We start from the raw sequence: 18,194 nt of genomic DNA, 5'->3' as shown, positions 1-18,194 counted from the left end.
AGATAAGCCTTTTCTGTAAAATGGCATAGTGATATCACTGCTCATCTGTAGTTATTGGCTACCCTTTAATTCACTCAAATGAAAACTACATAGCACTGTAAATCCTATTTACTGCTGGTTGTATCACATCTGTACTGACCTCATCATTCTAGGCATTTTTCAGTTAACATCACTCTTTTAACAATAACGACAGAAAATGGCATTATATTGTAGTATAACTGTTATTTGTTCTGATGTGGACTGCAACAACTTCTTGCAAACATCTCCAGTCAGTTTTCCTCCTATGTTTATAATAGAATTAAGATGTTACAATAGTATACTATAATCTTTAGGCCATTCTGAAATACATTGTCATAAGTTCCTCTGTTTTCTTCACATTTATATATGACAATTCCTTAGAATGTATTACAGTTTTAAGCCTTTGATTATGTTTCTATGATAAAGCAAACATAAAACAGCTTTCTTAGATAAGAAGGAACAAAGGTGAAGACGGAGTAGAAGCTTGAAATGGAGAAGGATGGAAAGGAAATCAGCGATGTGTTTTTTAAAGGAGACATACCATCATTTGCCTTAAACAATATAGAGAAACCACTGACAGTTAGTCTGGATGGCCAGACAGGAATCTGAACACTACTTTCATGAATGTGAGTCTATTGATGACTTTTTAGTGTTACTGTATCAACTGAAATAGTGCAATGTCATTATTTTTTGCATACTCTTCTATTATCAGAGATATTTTTGTCCATCACTCTGGCCTTGTCTCTGCTTAAGAATGAAGGGAAAAAATGTGTTATATTCAAAGCTAGTTGTACATAATTTCTAATGCTGAATACGCTTTAGTTCACTATGTTCCCAGTCAATCTTAGAAAAAATTAAGGGTAATAAATCTGAATTGAAAGGAGGGCATTCAAGTGGTGATTAATGAATATCACTCATTGTAACAGATTTAAAATCAATGGTAAAGTTATGAAAAAACAAGAATGGAATAAATTCACGAGGGCAGACCACTCCGCACCAAACAGAACAGGGAGTGAGCAACACACAGGTGTATAAAAATGGAAATGTTGTTAATCTTTTGGACAAAGTCTTATCACACACGCACATACTAAGCAGCTCAAAGGCATGCATAATTTCAGTTCTCTTTTTGTAACATTCTATACACTCTTTCATTTGTGATAATAACAATATCTTTATAATACAAGGAACACAACTACTTTAAACCATTATTTTAAGTTAAAAAAGGAAATAAAACAGTTTTTACCCCGATCTTGATTTTCTTCAGTTACGGCAATACTCGTTTTTTCAATTTGTACAACTTGTTCCTGCTTTCTCCTTTTCTCTTGGCTGAGTAATGAGACTTTAAACTTCAATTTTTCTATTTCCTGCTTAAGTTTTAAAATCTCCTGTCGACGGTTTTTGGACTGGCTAACATTCAGTAGCCTAAAGAGTGACTCGCCTTCATTTGATCTGAGAGGTACCAGACCACCAAGAGTAATTTTTTCTCTCAAACTTTGTGCTGAGAGCATTTGTTTCTTTATTGCTTGTTGAACAGTATGTAGCCTGGAATAAAAACACTACGTTATTCCTTTTTATTATTAAGCTAGTACAAATAAATTATTGTAAGCAGTAAATACCAGGAAGGAAACAAGAAGACAATGATGTTTCCCATCCAATATTTGCAAAGAGGTCACAAAATTACATTTCTGAACAATTATCACTTCAACAAGCAAGCCATGTCCATACTTTCATATACCCTAGACCACACAGGAAATATGTACATGAGTGGACTTCAACTACAGAACCACAACTATGGATGTTGTGTGTAGAAAGGCTCACTTTTCTGGAAATGGCAGCACAAGGAAATCTCACTGGCATTGGACCTTATTATAGATGCAATCGCTGCATTGTAGGCCAGATGATGATATGTACACTACAATAATGACCTACTAAATTATTAATATATACAGTCACAGCAATGCCTACACACACCTGTACTGCAGATTTCTGTGTTTATGTGCCTATCAATTGAAGAGAATATAGGAGCTACCATAAACATCTTCTGTTAATGTAACTGATGTCTGAAAATCACAGTTCATAGTCAGAACATATGTGACACACACAAAAATACATCTGAAATACTCATCATGTTACCTTCCATTACGAATGTGGGTGATCTGATATAAAGTGCAGCAATCAGTCATCCTTTTTTGCAGGTTTTATTTGGTAAATCCAGATTTCAGCTGGAGAAATGTTGCAGCGATTCAGCACTCCGCTCTCACACTTGACTAATCCTGTTTCCTGACAGATGGACAGTCGGCTTGTCACTGTCCTTGCAAAGTTGTCACCACCACCACCACCACCACCACCATCACCATCTTCCATAGCTTGCTGCATTCAGGTACAAAACTCCAATCGGAGTGCATAATCATCGGGGGTTAGGTATTGTAACAGCTGCAAATGGTAAGGTGTGAAATGCAAAAACATTCCACTTTGTTTTCTGTGAAATGCCCAGTTCACTGCTTGAGCAAATTGTTGATTTTTGTGGGCTGCACACAAAGCTCTGTTTCACACACTCTGCAATTTCCTCTGAGACACCTGGTCGCCCCCTTTCTTTTCCCTCCACAAAGACAACCAGTGTTGTGAAACTGGCAAAACAAATGCAAAATGCACTGGTGATCAGGTGCAGCATTTCCATACTTGTGTATGAATACATGCTGAAAGCTCATAACGGATGCACACTTCACACATTCTGACAAACAAAAGCTCTACTCCTCCACTGCTGCCACCTTGTCAATTGTGGCCACAGGCATCTGATATAGCATGCACATGATCAACAAGGCAAGCTTCGTAAACTTGGTGAGTGTATCTATCTTTTCATGTGCCACCCATCTTTGTATGTCATTTACTTCTCAATAAACAGTGATTTGAAGCCTGATTAATCATTTAGGCTAAAACTATATTGTTACGAAGAAGAAGAAGAAGAAGAAGAAGAAAGGAGAAGAAAAAAGAGACAGGATACAGCTACCTGTGAAGATTAAAGATCATTAACCATTCATCAACAGGGGATATGTATACATATACCCATTAAGAACATTTTCCTGGAAATTGAGGTAACATGTACATGTAGTGTCCTGAGGTTGGCAGGAGAGAACTAACAGTCAATTTCAACACACTTTATTATAATTAAAGAAAAACACCTTCTTGGCATACACTAGAACAAGAAAACCTCACACCTCTTATGGTGGTATACCAGATAAGCAAACAAGAAATGGCAGAAAATACCGACCAAAATCTACTCTACCAATTACAAAACACAACGTGGTACTACAATGCTGTGGCAAGTGCATACAATGCTTGGGCCGGCAAAGGTACTGGCCGGAGCTGTTCCTAACAATAGGTAAACACTGCCGGTCTGACTGTCCAGGCATGCTTATAAAGCCAAGTTGGCAGAGTGCTACATGAGTCATACGAGTTCCTATTCATGGAACACTGTCATATGTTGTCTGGTGAAGTAGTTCCGCGTTTATTTGGAAAGGCTGTTATTGTTTATATCCGCTGGCGATGTTTCTCTCCGGTTCCTGAAAGGAGGTCAGAAGCCCATCTTGCATGTCGGTCGTGCAGGCCCTCTAACTAATAAGGAGTCACTACGACACCCCCCTGGGAAAAAAATTCCCCAGCACCACAAATGCCCATAGGAGTAGGGGCATCCTGGTTGACATCCATGGATTCATAGCCGGCAGGGGCAGGACGTAGTGACGCAGCATGGACAGCTGGTGGCGGAGACAGAGGCTGAGGTGGAGGTTCCGCCACAGGTTGGCCAGCGACAGGCACTGGCAGCTCCCCCGGGGCATCTTAGTCCACCAGATGGGGGCAGAGCTGGTTGAGGTGCTTGGGGGGGGGGGGGGGGGGGTGGAACCATCAGCCCACCAGAGAGATGCCATCGCCCGGCCGCAGAGCTTGGTGATGACCGCAGGCACCCAGTATGCCCGTGGATGAGAGAATATCCATGCCCAGACCACCTGCCTGACATGAAAGGAGTGCGCCGGCATGTGGGCGGGGGGGGAGAAGCCTCAAGAACCAGGACAGATAACCAAGAGGGAAATGGTCAACTGTGAAATATCTTCACTGGACTTTTACCAGCATGGGGGTTGGCATGGTATGTAGCCAAGAAAAGCAGCACGGCCTCCTCCAGTGGGTGATGGCTGAGCAGCTTATTGGGCTGGGTCTTGAACATCTACTCAAAATGTTCTGCCTGGTTGTTTGACACAAGGTGAAAAGGAGCAGCACATAATTACTTAAACTCAGTTGACATAAACTGCGGACCATTATCCATAACAATAGTTTTGAGGAGTCCCTCAACAGCAAAGAGGCACCGGAGAATTTTGATAGTCTCAGCAAAAGTCATGTGGGAGACACAAGGGTATCCCGACCCTGAGGCTATCAGTATGAACCTCTGGGAACCATGAAATGGCCCTGCGAAATCCAAATGGAGACGTTCCCACAGAGCAGCTGCATCCAGCTGTGAAAAATACTGGCAAGGGGTGCTGCTGGACATGTTTGGCATGTGGTGCACGCTGACACGAGGGAGGCAATGTCTTTATCCAAACTGTGCCAATAAAGGTGTCAGTGGGTCAGCTGTTTAGTGAGGACAACGCCCAAATGGCCAGCATGGAGGATGTTCAGGACAGGGCAGCACAACGCATGTGGTATGACCACCCACGGAACATCGGAATCACTATGAAAAAGGATGACGCCACTGCGGAAAGAGAGACTGTGCAGAAGATCCCAAAACTGCTGGGCCTCTGCATCACAGATGCTACGACAGCTTGTCGGCCAACCTGCAGTGATTTGGTGATGGAGAGCTTGCAGTGTCTGATCCTGAGCGGCGGCCTGCCAGACCACATCGGCATCCAACAGAAGTGCGAACAGATCTGCGTCCACGTCCAGTTCCACATTGAAACAAACCAAGGGGGAGGCGTCAAGGATTGTAAGTGGCCAGACACAGAGGGTGGTAGAGAGCTGACTTGGAGACGTGTGAAAGCCTGCTCATATGCTGTGGTGAAAGTCTCCTCATATGCCGTGTCTCAAACTCAATGCCCCCCTTGCACAATAACCTGGTCAGGGGCACCAAAATCTCGGTGGCGTGGGGTATAGAACACTGATAGCAGTTGATTTGACTGAGGACAGATTGCAGCTGCTTCACATTGGTGGGAGCAGGCAAGTTTGGAATTGCTCCGACATACTCCTTAGAGGCATGTAGGCCGCGGGCATCAACCGTGAACCCGAGATAACTGACCTTTCGTGCAAAAAAGTTACACTTTTCCTTCCGGCAATGCAGGTTAGCCTCAGAAAAAAACCTGAAACAGCTGATCCAGCTTGTCCGCGAGGTCCACCGGGGATGAGCAACCGACAATGACATCATCCAGATAATTGGCCACACTGGGTGCCTGGCTTGTGATGCATTCCAAATAACATTGGAAAATGGGGGGGGGGGGGGGGGGGGGGTGCTGGCAATGCCAAACAGAAGACAGTTGTACTGGAAAAGGCCACACAGGGTATTTGATGACTAGGATCTGCAGTGATTCCTCATCCAACGGCAGCTGCAAATAAGCACTGGGCAAATCAATTTTGACGAAAATGGTTGAGCCCGCAAGACGTGTGAGTATGTCATCCACTGATGGGACAGGATATACATCGGAGACGGACTGAGAACTGACCGTAACCTTAAAATTGCCACAGATGGGTAAAGCACCATTTGGCTTCTCAACTATCATGAAAGGCATTGCCCAGCGACTGCGCTCGATCGGAGAAATTATGCCTTCGTCTTGTAAGCGGTGAAGTTCTACCTGGAGCCTGTCTCGGAGAGCAAAGGGGACCGAGCGGGCCTTAAAAAAAAACGAGGAACAGCTCAGGGAAGTAGCTGAACATCCGTGGTAAACCCTTCACCCCTGGTGTGGAGGACGAGAAAAACGTTTCATATTCGCTGAGCAACAGGGCGAGGAAGGTATCCAAAGAGGGAATTGGCACTGCCTGTACTGTGTCCTGCACTGATAAACCCAGACAACCTAAAATGTCCACATCCAGAAGGTTAGTAGTGCTGGGGGATCCGACCACCAAAATCTGAGCAGTGAAGGAATGAACATTGTAAGAAATTTGTGTGGAAAAAACACCGTCAAATGATTTAGAGTGATTACTGAAACTGTGCAAGGTGCATGTGTATGGGGATAAAGCCGGCAAGCCCAAGTGTTGGTATGTGGCACCATCCACAATAGAAACGGATGATGCCGTGTCAATTTGGAAGGCCACCGGAATAAGCATGACCTGCAAGGTAAGGACAAAACAGGCACCCGACTGGAGAATGATGAAGAATACTTGGGCCGTCAATGGAATGCGAGGCTTCCAGGTCCCGAGGTGACGATTTGTGATAAGAATGTGCGTCCACAGGAAGCGTGGCATCTATGCTATGTCTCTGCAAAGCCTGACACACCACAGTGATATAGCCCGCTTGGCTGTAAGCAGTGCATCTTGCTTGCCAGTGGAGGCACTCCAACCATTGGTGAGTCTGGAAACAGTCTGGACAGGATGGAAGCCGGGTGAAACACTTCCTGTCACGGGATGAACCAACAAATCAACGAGACTGCCCTTTGGCACTAGGCAACTAGCGAGCTGCGAAAACAGCCGTATCAAGATGTGGTGCCAGTAAATGTTGTTCAAACTGTTTGACACAATTTGACCATGGTTCGACAGACGTATCGAACACCGGAAACGTCGGTGGAGCCACGTGCAAAGTGTTCAATTTACTTGCAATTGAATAACCTCTATGAGCTACTTCTTTCAACATTGGTGAATGGGGGCAAAGTTCTGAATGCGTGAGCACTGCCTGAATCCACCAAAGACTGAAGAAGTTCCTCAGAAGAGGCCATTTCGTTCGAAAATTAAAGTTTTATCCTCGTTGCCAATAACTGTAATGTTCTGCAGTCGACAGGAGAGAACTAACAGTCAATTTTAACACATTTTATTTTAATTAAAGAAAAACACTTCCTTGGCATACACTAAGTTTTAAATGCAAGAACAAAAAAAAAACCTAAACTCTTGTGGTGGCAGACCGTTAAGGAAATAAGACAATGGAAGAAAATACTGACCAAAATCTACTCTACCAATCACAAAACACAACAAACCACTACAATGTTACGGCAAGTGTATACAATGCTAGGGCCAGTGTAAGTACTGGCCAGAGCTTTTCCTAGCAGTAGGTACTCACAGCTGGTCTGACTGTCCGGGCATGCTTATGAAGCTGGGTAGGCCGAGTGTTACATGAGTCATGTGAGTTCCAATTGGTGGAACACTGTCACATGTTGTCTGGTGAAGTAGTTCCGTGTTTATTTCGACAGCCTGTTATTGTTTATATCCTCTGGCAACATCTCTCTCCATGCTCCTGAAAGGAGGTCGGCAGCCCATCTAGCGTGTCAGTCGTGCAAGCCCCCTAACTAATAAGGGGCTGCTATGACACTACATATCTTCAAGATGCTCATCTTATAATGAAGCATCACAGCACAAGCCTAGCTTTTTGGTATTTGTCTTATTCATATACTTCTGACAAGGACTATCCTGGATTTATCTGAGAGTTGTAGTCCTCAAGATATTACACTACTGGCCATTAAAATTGTTACACCACAAAGATGACGTGCTACAGACGTGAAATTTAACTGACAGGAAGAAGACGCTATGAAATGCAAATGATTAGCTTTTCAGAGCATTCACACAAGGTTGGCGCCGGTGGCAACATCTACAACATGCTGACATGAGGAAAGTTTCCAACTGATTTCTCATACACAAACAGCAGATGACCAGCGTTGCCTGGTGAAACATTGTTGTGATGCCCCGTGTAAGGAGGAGAAATGCGTACCATCACGTTTCCGACTTTGATAAAGGTCGGATTGTAGCCTATCCCAATTGCGGTTTATCGTATCGCGACATTGCTGCTCGTGTTGGTTGAGATCCAATGACTGTTAGCAGAATATGGAATCGGTGGGTTCAGGAGGGTAATATGGAACACCGTGCTGGATCCTACTGGCCTTGTATCACTAGCAGTCGAGATGACAGGCATCTTATCCGCATGACTGTAACAGATCGTGCAGCCATGTGTCGATACCGGAGTCAACAGATGGGAACGTTTGCAAGACAACAACCATCTGCACGAACAGTTTAACGACGTTTGCAGCAGCATGGACTACCAGCTCGGAGACCATGGCTGCGGTTACCCTTGATGCTGCATCACAGACAGGAGTGCCTGCGATGGTGCACTCAACGACGAACCTGGGTGCACGAATGGCAAAATGTCATTTTTTTGGATGAATCCAGGTTCTGTTTACAGCATCATGAAGGACGCATCTGTGTTTGGCGACATCGCAGTGAACACACATTGGAAGCGTGTATTCGTCATCGCCATACTGGCATATCACCCGGCATGATGGTATGGGATGCCATTGGTTACACGTCTCGGTCACCTCTTGTTCGCATTGATGGCACTTTGAACAGTGGATGTTACATTTCAGATGTGTTACGACCCGTGGCTCTACCCTTCATTCGATCCCTGCGAAACCCTACATTTCACATTTCAGCAGGATAATGCACAACCGCATGTTGCAGGTCCTGTACGGGCCTTTCTGGGTACAGAAAATGTTCGACTGCTGCCCTGGGCAGCACATTCTCCAGATCTCTCACCAATTAAAAATGTCTGGTCAATGGTGGTCGAGCAACTGGCTCGTCACAATACGCCAGTCACTACTCTTGATGAACTGTGGTATCGTGTTGAAGCTGCACGGGCAGCTGTACCTGTACACACCATCCAAGCTCTGTTTGACTCAATGCCCAGGCGTATCAAGGCTGTTATTAAGGCCAGAGGTTGTTGTTCTGGGTACTGATTTCTCAGAATCTATGTACCCAAATTGTGTGATAATGTAATCACATGTCAGTTCTAGTATATCTGTCCAATGAATACCCATTTATCATCTGCATTTCTTCTTGATGTAGCAATTTTAATGGCCAGTAGTGTAGATCTTCCAGACTACTGTACTTTCTGCCTAAGTGATTACAGTTGAGAAGCCTTGATAGCAATATAACATGTATTAAAGTCAACTAACATATATTCAAAAAGTTTTGTTTAAGTGTTACAGTAGCAAGTGTAATATATTCTTCATAAATTTTTATTTTTGTTTGAATTTGAGACCCTGAATGATGCAACATTCCTCGAGCAGTATCTTCACTGCAGAAACAACATATGCTGAGTTAGCCACCACCATAAATTATGCCACAGTGGGCAACTGCCACAAGATCCTGCCATTCAGTGTCATAGATATTTTACTCCACTGTGTTAATTATAAGTCAGCTAAAAAATAAATAAATAAATAAATAAATAAAATAACTTAATACCAATGTGAAGAAACTAATAAGAGCAGAAAGCATTCTATGGTAGACAGGTGGGAGGGAGGGAGGAAATAGAGGGGTCTGAAAAGAAAAGGAAAATGGAGTGAAGAAGGGGAATATTTATTGAAAAGAAATGCTGAGACCACTAAAATCAATGTAAATTTAAGTCCGGTGGGTGGCGAGAATGAAGCACATGTTGCAAGGCCAGTTCCCACAGTAGAGTTCTGAGAAACTGATGTCAGTCCAGAGAATCCAGATGTCATATGTGATGAAACAGGCACCAAGGTCAGGACTGTCATGTATAGTGTGTTTTGCAACAGGATATTTTATGTTTTCAGTATACGCCCTTTGTCTATGCCTATTTATACTAACCAATGACTTGGAGGTAGGCGTATTAATGTAGAAGATTGGATGATGTTTAACGGTGTGAAACAACATGTCACATACCAACTGTTAAGTAAACAGTCTGCCATCTACCAAGTTATAAGTTCAAATGAATGGGAATAGACACAGGGTGTATACTGGCTACACACAGTATCCTGTTGCAAAGCACAAACTTCAACATGACAGTGATGAACTCAGTGTCTGTTTCACCCTACGTGTCATCTGGATTCTCCCTCCTGACACCAGTTTCCCCACAACTCCGCAGTCGGGAGCTGGCTTTCCAACATGTGCTCGGTTTATGCCAACCACATGACATAAATTTACCTTAATTTTATTGGACCCAGCATTACTTTTCAATAGCTATTCCTTTTCCTCATTTCCTTTTACTTTTTTTTATTTTCTGACCTGTCTATTTTCCTGGCTCTTCACCTGTCTACTATCGAATGCAATTAAGTTTCCACTCTAACTCTATCTCTCTCTCTCTCTCTCTCTCTCTCTCTCTCTCTCTCTCTCTCTCTCTCTCTCTCTTTTCCAGTTGTCTGTTTTGCTTAATACTCCTTCCACTTTTAAATTCTGTTTTTCAAATCTCATTCTTTTCTTCCGATTCCATAAACATCTATATCTACAAACCAATGTGGAGTACATGGCACAGGATATATCCCACTGTACTGGTTATTAGCATTTTTCCCCATCACATTCGTGTATGGAACACAGGAAAAATGACTGTTTAAATGCCTCTGTGCATGCTGTAATTAATCTAACCTTATCCTTCAATCCGTATGGGAGCAATACGTAGGGGAGTAGTTATGTATTCATAGATTCATCATATACAGCTCGTTCTTCATGTCTATTTCCATGTTTAAATGTGTTAACGTCAATTGTTTATGCACACATACACAGCTGTTAAGTTTTTTGTTACTCTCTTGTAATTGATGCCTTTGAATGAATAAACTAAGCTGGTTCTTGAAACTTTGTTAGCACACTTCTCCGGATAGTAGTGCCTATTTTCAAGAATCTGTCAGTTCTGTTTCTTCAGCATCACTGTCACATTCTCCCACAACTCAAACAAACTTGTCACCCTTTGTGCTGCCCTTCTCTTTATACATTCAATATCCCCTGCTACCCATGGTCTAGAAGTAGTGTCTTTGATTAGATCAAAACATAATCGGTTCTGGGTTTGAAACCCACCACTGCTTAAATATTGATTAATAATCAGCATTGGTGGCCGAAGACTTCCGGCATAAGGAGTCACCCTCATTCTGCCAACAGCCTTGTCAAAGAGGATGGAGGAGCAGACAGAGGTTCACAGCACACTCTTGTCCTTGGGGTGGGAAACTGCCCCTAAAGGCAGAAGAATTGGCAATGATCAATGGCATGATGATGCAGAAGGCAATGGAGACCACTGCATTAAAGACATACAACATGTATCCACAGGACATGTGGCCTGTAATTGAAAAAGTGTCATGATGATTTCTTCATTGGCAAAAGATTCCGGAATAGTCCCACATTCAAATCTCTGGGAGGGAACAGCCAAGGGGGAAATGATCATGAGAAAAAGATTGAATAATCAACAAACGGATAACGTTCTATGAGCTGGGGCATGGAATGTCAGAAGCTTGAACGTGGTGGGGAAGCTAGAAAATCTGAATAGGGTAATGCAAAAGCTCAGTCTAGATGTAGTAGGGATCAGTGAAGTGAAATGACAAATAATTCTGGTCGGATGAGTATAGGATACTTTCAACAGCAGAAGCAAATGACATAATGGTAATGGAAGTAGGATTCATTATGAATAGGAAGGTAGGGCAGAGATTAAGTTACTGTGAACAATTCAGTGATAGCACTGTTCTGATCAGGACCGATAGCAAGCCAATACTGACAATATTATAGGTATACACGCCAATGTTGCAGTCTGAAGATGAAGAGAAGAGAAAGTATATGAGGATGCTGAAAAGGTAATGCACTACATAAAAGGACATGAAAATTTAATGACCATGAGGGATTGGAATGCAGTTGTAGGAGAAGGAGTAGAAGGAAAGCCTACAGGAGAATATGGGCTTGGGACAAGGAATGAGAGAGCAGAAAGATTAATTGAGTTCTGCAATAAATTTCAGCTAGTAATAGCGAATACTCTGTTCAAGAATCACAAGAGGAGGTGATATACTTGGAGAAGGCTGGGTGATACGGGAAGATTTCACTTAGAGTACATCGTGGTCAGGCAGAGATTCCGAATCAGATACTGGATTTCAAGGCTTACCCAGGAGCACATATAAACTCAGATCAAAATTTAGTAGTGATTAAGAGTAGGTTGGTGTTTAAGAAATTATTCAGGAAGAATCAATATGCAAAGAGGTGGGATACGGAAGCACTAAGGAATGACGAGATATGCTTGAAGTTCTCTAAGGCCATAGATACAGCACGATTGAACAGGAATGGACGTCTCTAAAAAGAGCATCACAGAAGCTGGAAAGAAAAACATAGTTACGAAGAAGGTAACTGCGAAGTAACCACGGGTAACAGAAGAAATAATTCAGTTGATCAATGAAAGAAGGAAGTGCAAAAATGTTCAGGGAAATTTATGAATATAAAATACATGTCGCTGAGGAATGAATTAAATAGGAAATGCAGGGAAGCTAAGATGAAATGGCAGCAGGAAAAATCAAAAAAGAAATGATTGTCAGAAGGACCGACTCAGTGTATAGGATGGTCAAAACAATCTTTGGTGAAATTAAAAGCAAGGGTGGTAACATTAAGAATGCAACGGGAATTCCACTGTCAAATTCAGAGGAGAGAGTGGATAGGTGGAAAGAGTACATTGAAGGCCTCTGTGAGGGGGAAGATTTGTCTGATGTGATAGAAGAAGAAATAGAGGTTGATTTAGAAGAGATAAGGGATCCACTATAAGAATCAGAATTAAAGAGAGCTTTGGAGGACTTAAGGTCAAATAAGGTAGAAGGGATCGATAACATTCCATCAGAATTTCTAAAATCATTGGGGGAAGTGGCGACAAAATGACTATTCACATTGGTGTGTAGAATGTATGAGTCTGGCGACATACCATCTGACTTTCGTAAAAATATCATCCACACAATTCCGAAGACTGCAAGAGCTGACAAGTGCGAGAATTATTGCACAATCAGTTTAACAGCTCACACATCCAAGTTGATGACATGAATGATAAACAGAAGTATGGAAAAGTAAATAGAGGATGAGTTAGATGTTGATTAGTTTGGCTTCAGGAAAAGTAAAGGCACCAGAGAGTCAATTCTGACTTTGCAGTTGATAATGACCACAAGACTAAAGAAAAATCAAGACACATTCATAAGCTTTGTCGACCTGGAAAACATATTCAACAATGTAAAATGGTGCAATATGATCAAAATCCTGAGAAAAATAGGGGTAAGCTATAGGGAGAGACAGGTGATATATAATATGTACAAGAGCCAAGAGAGAATAATAAGAGTGGACGAACAAGAATGAAGTGCTCAGATTAAGAAAAATGTAAGACAGGTATGTAGTCTTTCACACCTACTGTTCAATCTATGTATTGAAGAAGCAACGATGGAAATAAAAGAAAGGTTCAAGAGTGGAACTAAAATTCAAGGTGAAAGGATATCAATGATACGATTCGCTGATGACATTGCTATTTTGAGTGAAAGTGAAGAAGAATTACATGATCTGTGAAATGGAATGAACAGCCTAATGTGTACAGAATGTAGATTGAGAGTAAATAGACGAAAGCTGAAAGTAATGAGAAGTAGCAGAAATTAGAATAGCACGAAACTTAACATTAGGATTGATGGTCACCAAGTAGATGAAGTTAAGGAATTCTGCTACCTAGGCAGCAAAATAACCAATGATGGACAGAGCAAGGAGGACATCAAAAGCAGACAAGCACTTGCAAAAAGGGCATTCCTGGCCAAGAGACATTTACTAGTATCAAAAATTGGCAGTAACTTGAGGAAGAAATTTCTGAGAATGTACGTTTAGAGTACAGTATTGTATGGTAGTGAAACATGGACTGTGGGAAAACCGGACAGAAGGGAATCAAAGCATTTGAGATGTGGTGCAACAGACGAATGTTGAAAATGAGGTGGATTGATAAAGTAAGGAATGAGGAGGTCCTGCGCAGAATCAGAGAGGAAAGGAATATGTGGATAACACTGACAAGAAGAAGGGAAAGGATGATAGGACATCTCCTAAGGCAACAGGGAATGACTTCCATGCTACTAGAGTGCAGAAACTGTAGAGGAAGACAGAGATTGGAATACATCCAGCAAACATCTGACATGAAGAGCTTGGTACAGGAGAGGAATTTGTGGTGGGTCACATCAAATCAGTCAGAAGACAGATGACTCAAAAAAAGACCGTTCTGTCTGGTATGGGTTACACATACTTGAGCAATATTCAAGGATGGGTCACACAGATGATTTGTAAGCAACCTCCTTTGTAGACTGTCTGCATTTCTCTAGTATTCGACAATAAACTAAAGTCTGCTACCTGCTTTACCCACGATAGAGCCTATGTGATCACCCCACTTCATGTCCCTGCTAAGTTTCACATTAGAGTATATGTAAAAGTTTACACATCACAACTGTGACTCACTGATATTATATTCATATGATACTACATTTTCTTCTTTTTGTGAAGGACAAAATTCTACATATCTGAATAGTTAATGCAAGTTGCCAATCATCACAAAACTTTGAAACCTTATCAAGGTCTCACTGAATATTTGTTCACCTTTGTGCAGACTGTACTTCATTGTAGATAATAGCATCTTTTGCAAAAAGTCTTGAGTTACTATTAATATTGTCTGCAAGATCATTAGTATACAATTTGAGCAGCAAGGGATCCAACACACTTCCCTGGAGTACATCCAAAGTTACTTCTACATCTGATGACGACTCTACATCTAAGATAACATGCTTCATCCTCCCTACCAAGAAATCCTCAATGCCGTCACATATTTTGTCTGATACGCCATATGATCATACTTTTGATAAGTATAGGTGTGGTACTGAGTCAAATGCTTTTTGGAAATCTGGAAATACTGCATCTACCTGACTCTTGAGCCATGCCTTTCAGGATGTCATGTGAGAAAAGTGCAAGTTGGGTTTCACATAATCTATGTTTTCAAAATACATGCTAGTTGGCATGGAGGTAGTCATTCTGTTTAATATCCTTCTTTATATTTGAACTCAGAATATGTTCTATGATTCTAAAACAAATCTATGTCAAGGTTATTGGACAGTAGTTTTGTGGATCACTTCTGTTACCCTTCTTGTAGACAAGTGTGACCTGTGCTTTCTTCCACCTATTGGGCACAGTTTTTTGCTTGAGGGCTCTACAAGAGTTTATAGTTTACAGAGGGGATAATTCAGCTGCTAATTGGGTAAAGAAACTGATAATGATTCCATCAGGCACTGGGGCTTCATTTAATTTTAATGATTTCAGCTGTTTCTCAGTGGCACTGACACTAATATCTATTCCACTCACCTTTTCAGTGGTACAAGAAATAAGTTGGGGTAATTCTGCTGCATTTTCCTCTGTAAAGGAACATTTGAAAATGGAGTTCAGCATTTCAGCTTTTGCTTTGCTACCCTCAATTTCAATTCCAGTCTCCTTCTTCTAGGAACCGGACACTAACTTTGGTGCCACTAACAGTCTTTACATATAACCAGCATTTCTTTGGGTTTTGTGGAAGTTCATTTGACAATATTATGCTACAGTAGTCACTGAAAGCTTCACACATCGCTCTCTTGACTGTGAAATGTGGTTCATTCAGCATCTCCCTATCTATAACTCTGTGCTTTGTTTTATTCCTGTTATGCAGTAGTCTGTTTATTTAAAAGTTTCTTTACAGTGACTGTGTACCAAGGAGGATTTCTACAATTACAAACTGTCCTACTAGGCTCACAGCATGATCAACTATTCTTTTGAACTTGAGTCACTTCCTCTATGTGCTCCTGCCCTGAGCTAAACATTTCAAGTTCCTCATTATGGTGTGGCACTATTGGTTCTCTGTCTAGCTTACTGAACATACAAATCTTTCTGCTTGTTTTAATTGCCCTTCGTGTTTTGGTATTCATTGTTGCTGTAACTGGCTCATGGTCACTGATTTGATGTGGACTTCCTCAAAGAGGTCAGGTCTGTTTGTTGCCATTAGACCTAAAATGTTTATATTGTGTGGAGTTCTGAACTATCCATTCTAGGTAGTTTTCAGAGAAGACATGAAGCAATGTTTCATAGGATGTCTCATCATGACCACCACTACCAAAACTGTAATTATCCCAACTGATTTTTAGAAGATTAAAGTCTCCTCCAATGATTACAGTATCATTAGGGTACTTATTTACAAGTGAGCTGAGGGTTCCTCTAAAGTATTCAATTACATCATGAGGAGAATCAGGTGGTCAGTAAAAGGACAGTATTGTAATTTTTTGCCTACACTTGATACTGAGTCTTGCCCAAACAATTTTGCATGCAGTTTCAACTTCCATCTAACCACCTTGATGGATTTGAGTTTCTTGTCTACTGCAACAAATACATCACTTCCATTTCCCAAGTCACTATACTTCCAGATTTCATGTAAATTTTCTCCAAAGATCTCACTACTAAAACTTCAGTTAATGGGTCTAAAATTATGTGAACTTCAGCATTTTCAGGAGCACCTTGAACTCTGGCACTATGTAGCAAAAGTTTTAGTATTTAACCACTAAATTCGGATACTCTCATCTGCAGGAGGGATTTCTTTGGATCTTACACTGCTTCATGTGAGAAAAGTGCAAGTTGGGTTTCACATAATCTGCTTTTGAAATCCGTTCTAGTTGGCATGGAGGTAGTCATTCTGTTTAATATACCTCCTTACACTCAGAATATGTTCTGAGCTGTGTCCCACAGTTATCATCATCTGCACTGGATGGACAGTTGCCTGATCTTAAAAATCATCCAGTAAGTTCTCCCTGATGCATGGTTTTGGACAACCTTTTTATAACTCTATACAATTCCTAAAACTCACCATTTCTTTTCCTTCCTCCTCTCTCATTGAGCCTTCTGCCGGGAGCTACTCTGTATGCTTGTATGTTGCCACATCTTTTCGTGTGCTTTTCCTGCCGCTGCTTGGTAAGCAGATTTTTTATCTATACTGTTTCTTGTATTTTCAAACGCTGATTATATTTGTTAATATAACAACAAAAATAATCAGCTATTGATAATATAACATAAATGAATAGACAAAAAATCTACTCATAAAGTGGTGACAGCAGAACACACAAACAGAAGGCTTTAACTTTTACAAGCTTTCGGAGCCAGTGACTCCTTCTTCCGGTAGATGAGTCGATGAGGAAGGAGGAGGAGTGAAGGTAAAGGAATGGGGATGTTTAGCGAAAGGGTTACAGTTTAAGAAAGTCACCAGGAACCCCCAGCCAGGGGAGATTTACTGGATAGGATGAGAAGGAAAGATAGATTGTTGGGGACTTCCTTCTCATCCCATCCAGCAAGTCTCCCATGACCCAGGGGTTTTTGGTGACTTTTCTGAAATGTGCCCCTTTCCCCAAACCTCTCCAGCCCCTTTCCTTCACCCCTCTTTCTTCCCCTTCAACTCTTCTGCCACAAGAAAGAGCCACTGGCTCTGAAAGCTTGTAAAAGTTAACCCCTTTTGTGTGCGTTCCCCTGCCACTGCTTGGTGAGTAGATTTTTTATCTATCCATTTTGATTATATTTGTTGAATGACTAATATGTATCATGCTGAAATTGTTCACTTCATTTCCTGCCTTATTCAAGAACAGACTTCTGATTTGTTACATGCAAGCTGTATCTCTGTATGACAAAGTTATTAAATGATGTCATATTGACATTATTTAATTGTGAAAGATTTTAAAATATTTATTGAGAAATTAAATTTCTATTTGGGTAATTCATGTATGTAGTATTAAAGAGCGAAAGGCTAATATTAAAATTTACTGAAAGGCAAATTATCAGAATGGACATGTAAAAGGGTAGGAGAAAATCCCTGCACAACTGGGGGGAAAAAAAAAAAAATTATCAAAGAGCAAAAGGGAATCTTAATTCTAGATTCATGACTGATAAATGAACCATCTTTATTCTTCTTATGACCACAACAAATTTCCTAAATACTTAACATACTACCAATTAATATGGTTAAATGATGATGGCATCTTCTTGGGTAAAATATTCCAGATATAAAACAGTCCCCCATTCGGATCTCCGGGTGGGGACTACTCAGGACAACATCATTATAAGGAGAAACGAAACTGGTGTTCTACAGATTGGAGCATGGAATGTCACAGATCCCTTAATCAGGCAGTTAGGTTAGAAAATTTAAAATGGGACAGGGATAGATTAAAAGGTAGATATAGTAGGAA

General features: G+C 41.3%; 1 protein-coding gene across 1 annotated transcript in view; it reads right to left on the bottom strand.

The window, feature by feature from the left end:
* The window catches only part of LOC124593669 (UV radiation resistance-associated gene protein), a 105,327-nt gene that overhangs the window by 21,364 nt on the left and 65,769 nt on the right, over positions 1-18,194 (bottom strand). Inside the window, exon 5 of the mRNA XM_047131955.1 lies at positions 1,262-1,560. Within this exon, the coding sequence (XP_046987911.1) occupies positions 1,262-1,560 (299 nt within the window). The remainder of the gene's footprint in view (positions 1-1,261; positions 1,561-18,194) is intronic.

This window comes from Schistocerca americana, chromosome 2, assembly GCF_021461395.2.
Source record: "Schistocerca americana isolate TAMUIC-IGC-003095 chromosome 2, iqSchAmer2.1, whole genome shotgun sequence".
Classification (NCBI taxonomy): domain Eukaryota; kingdom Metazoa; phylum Arthropoda; class Insecta; order Orthoptera; family Acrididae; genus Schistocerca; species Schistocerca americana.
Note: the sequence above shows the minus strand (reverse complement) of the source record. Positions and strands in the feature narration are given on the sequence as shown.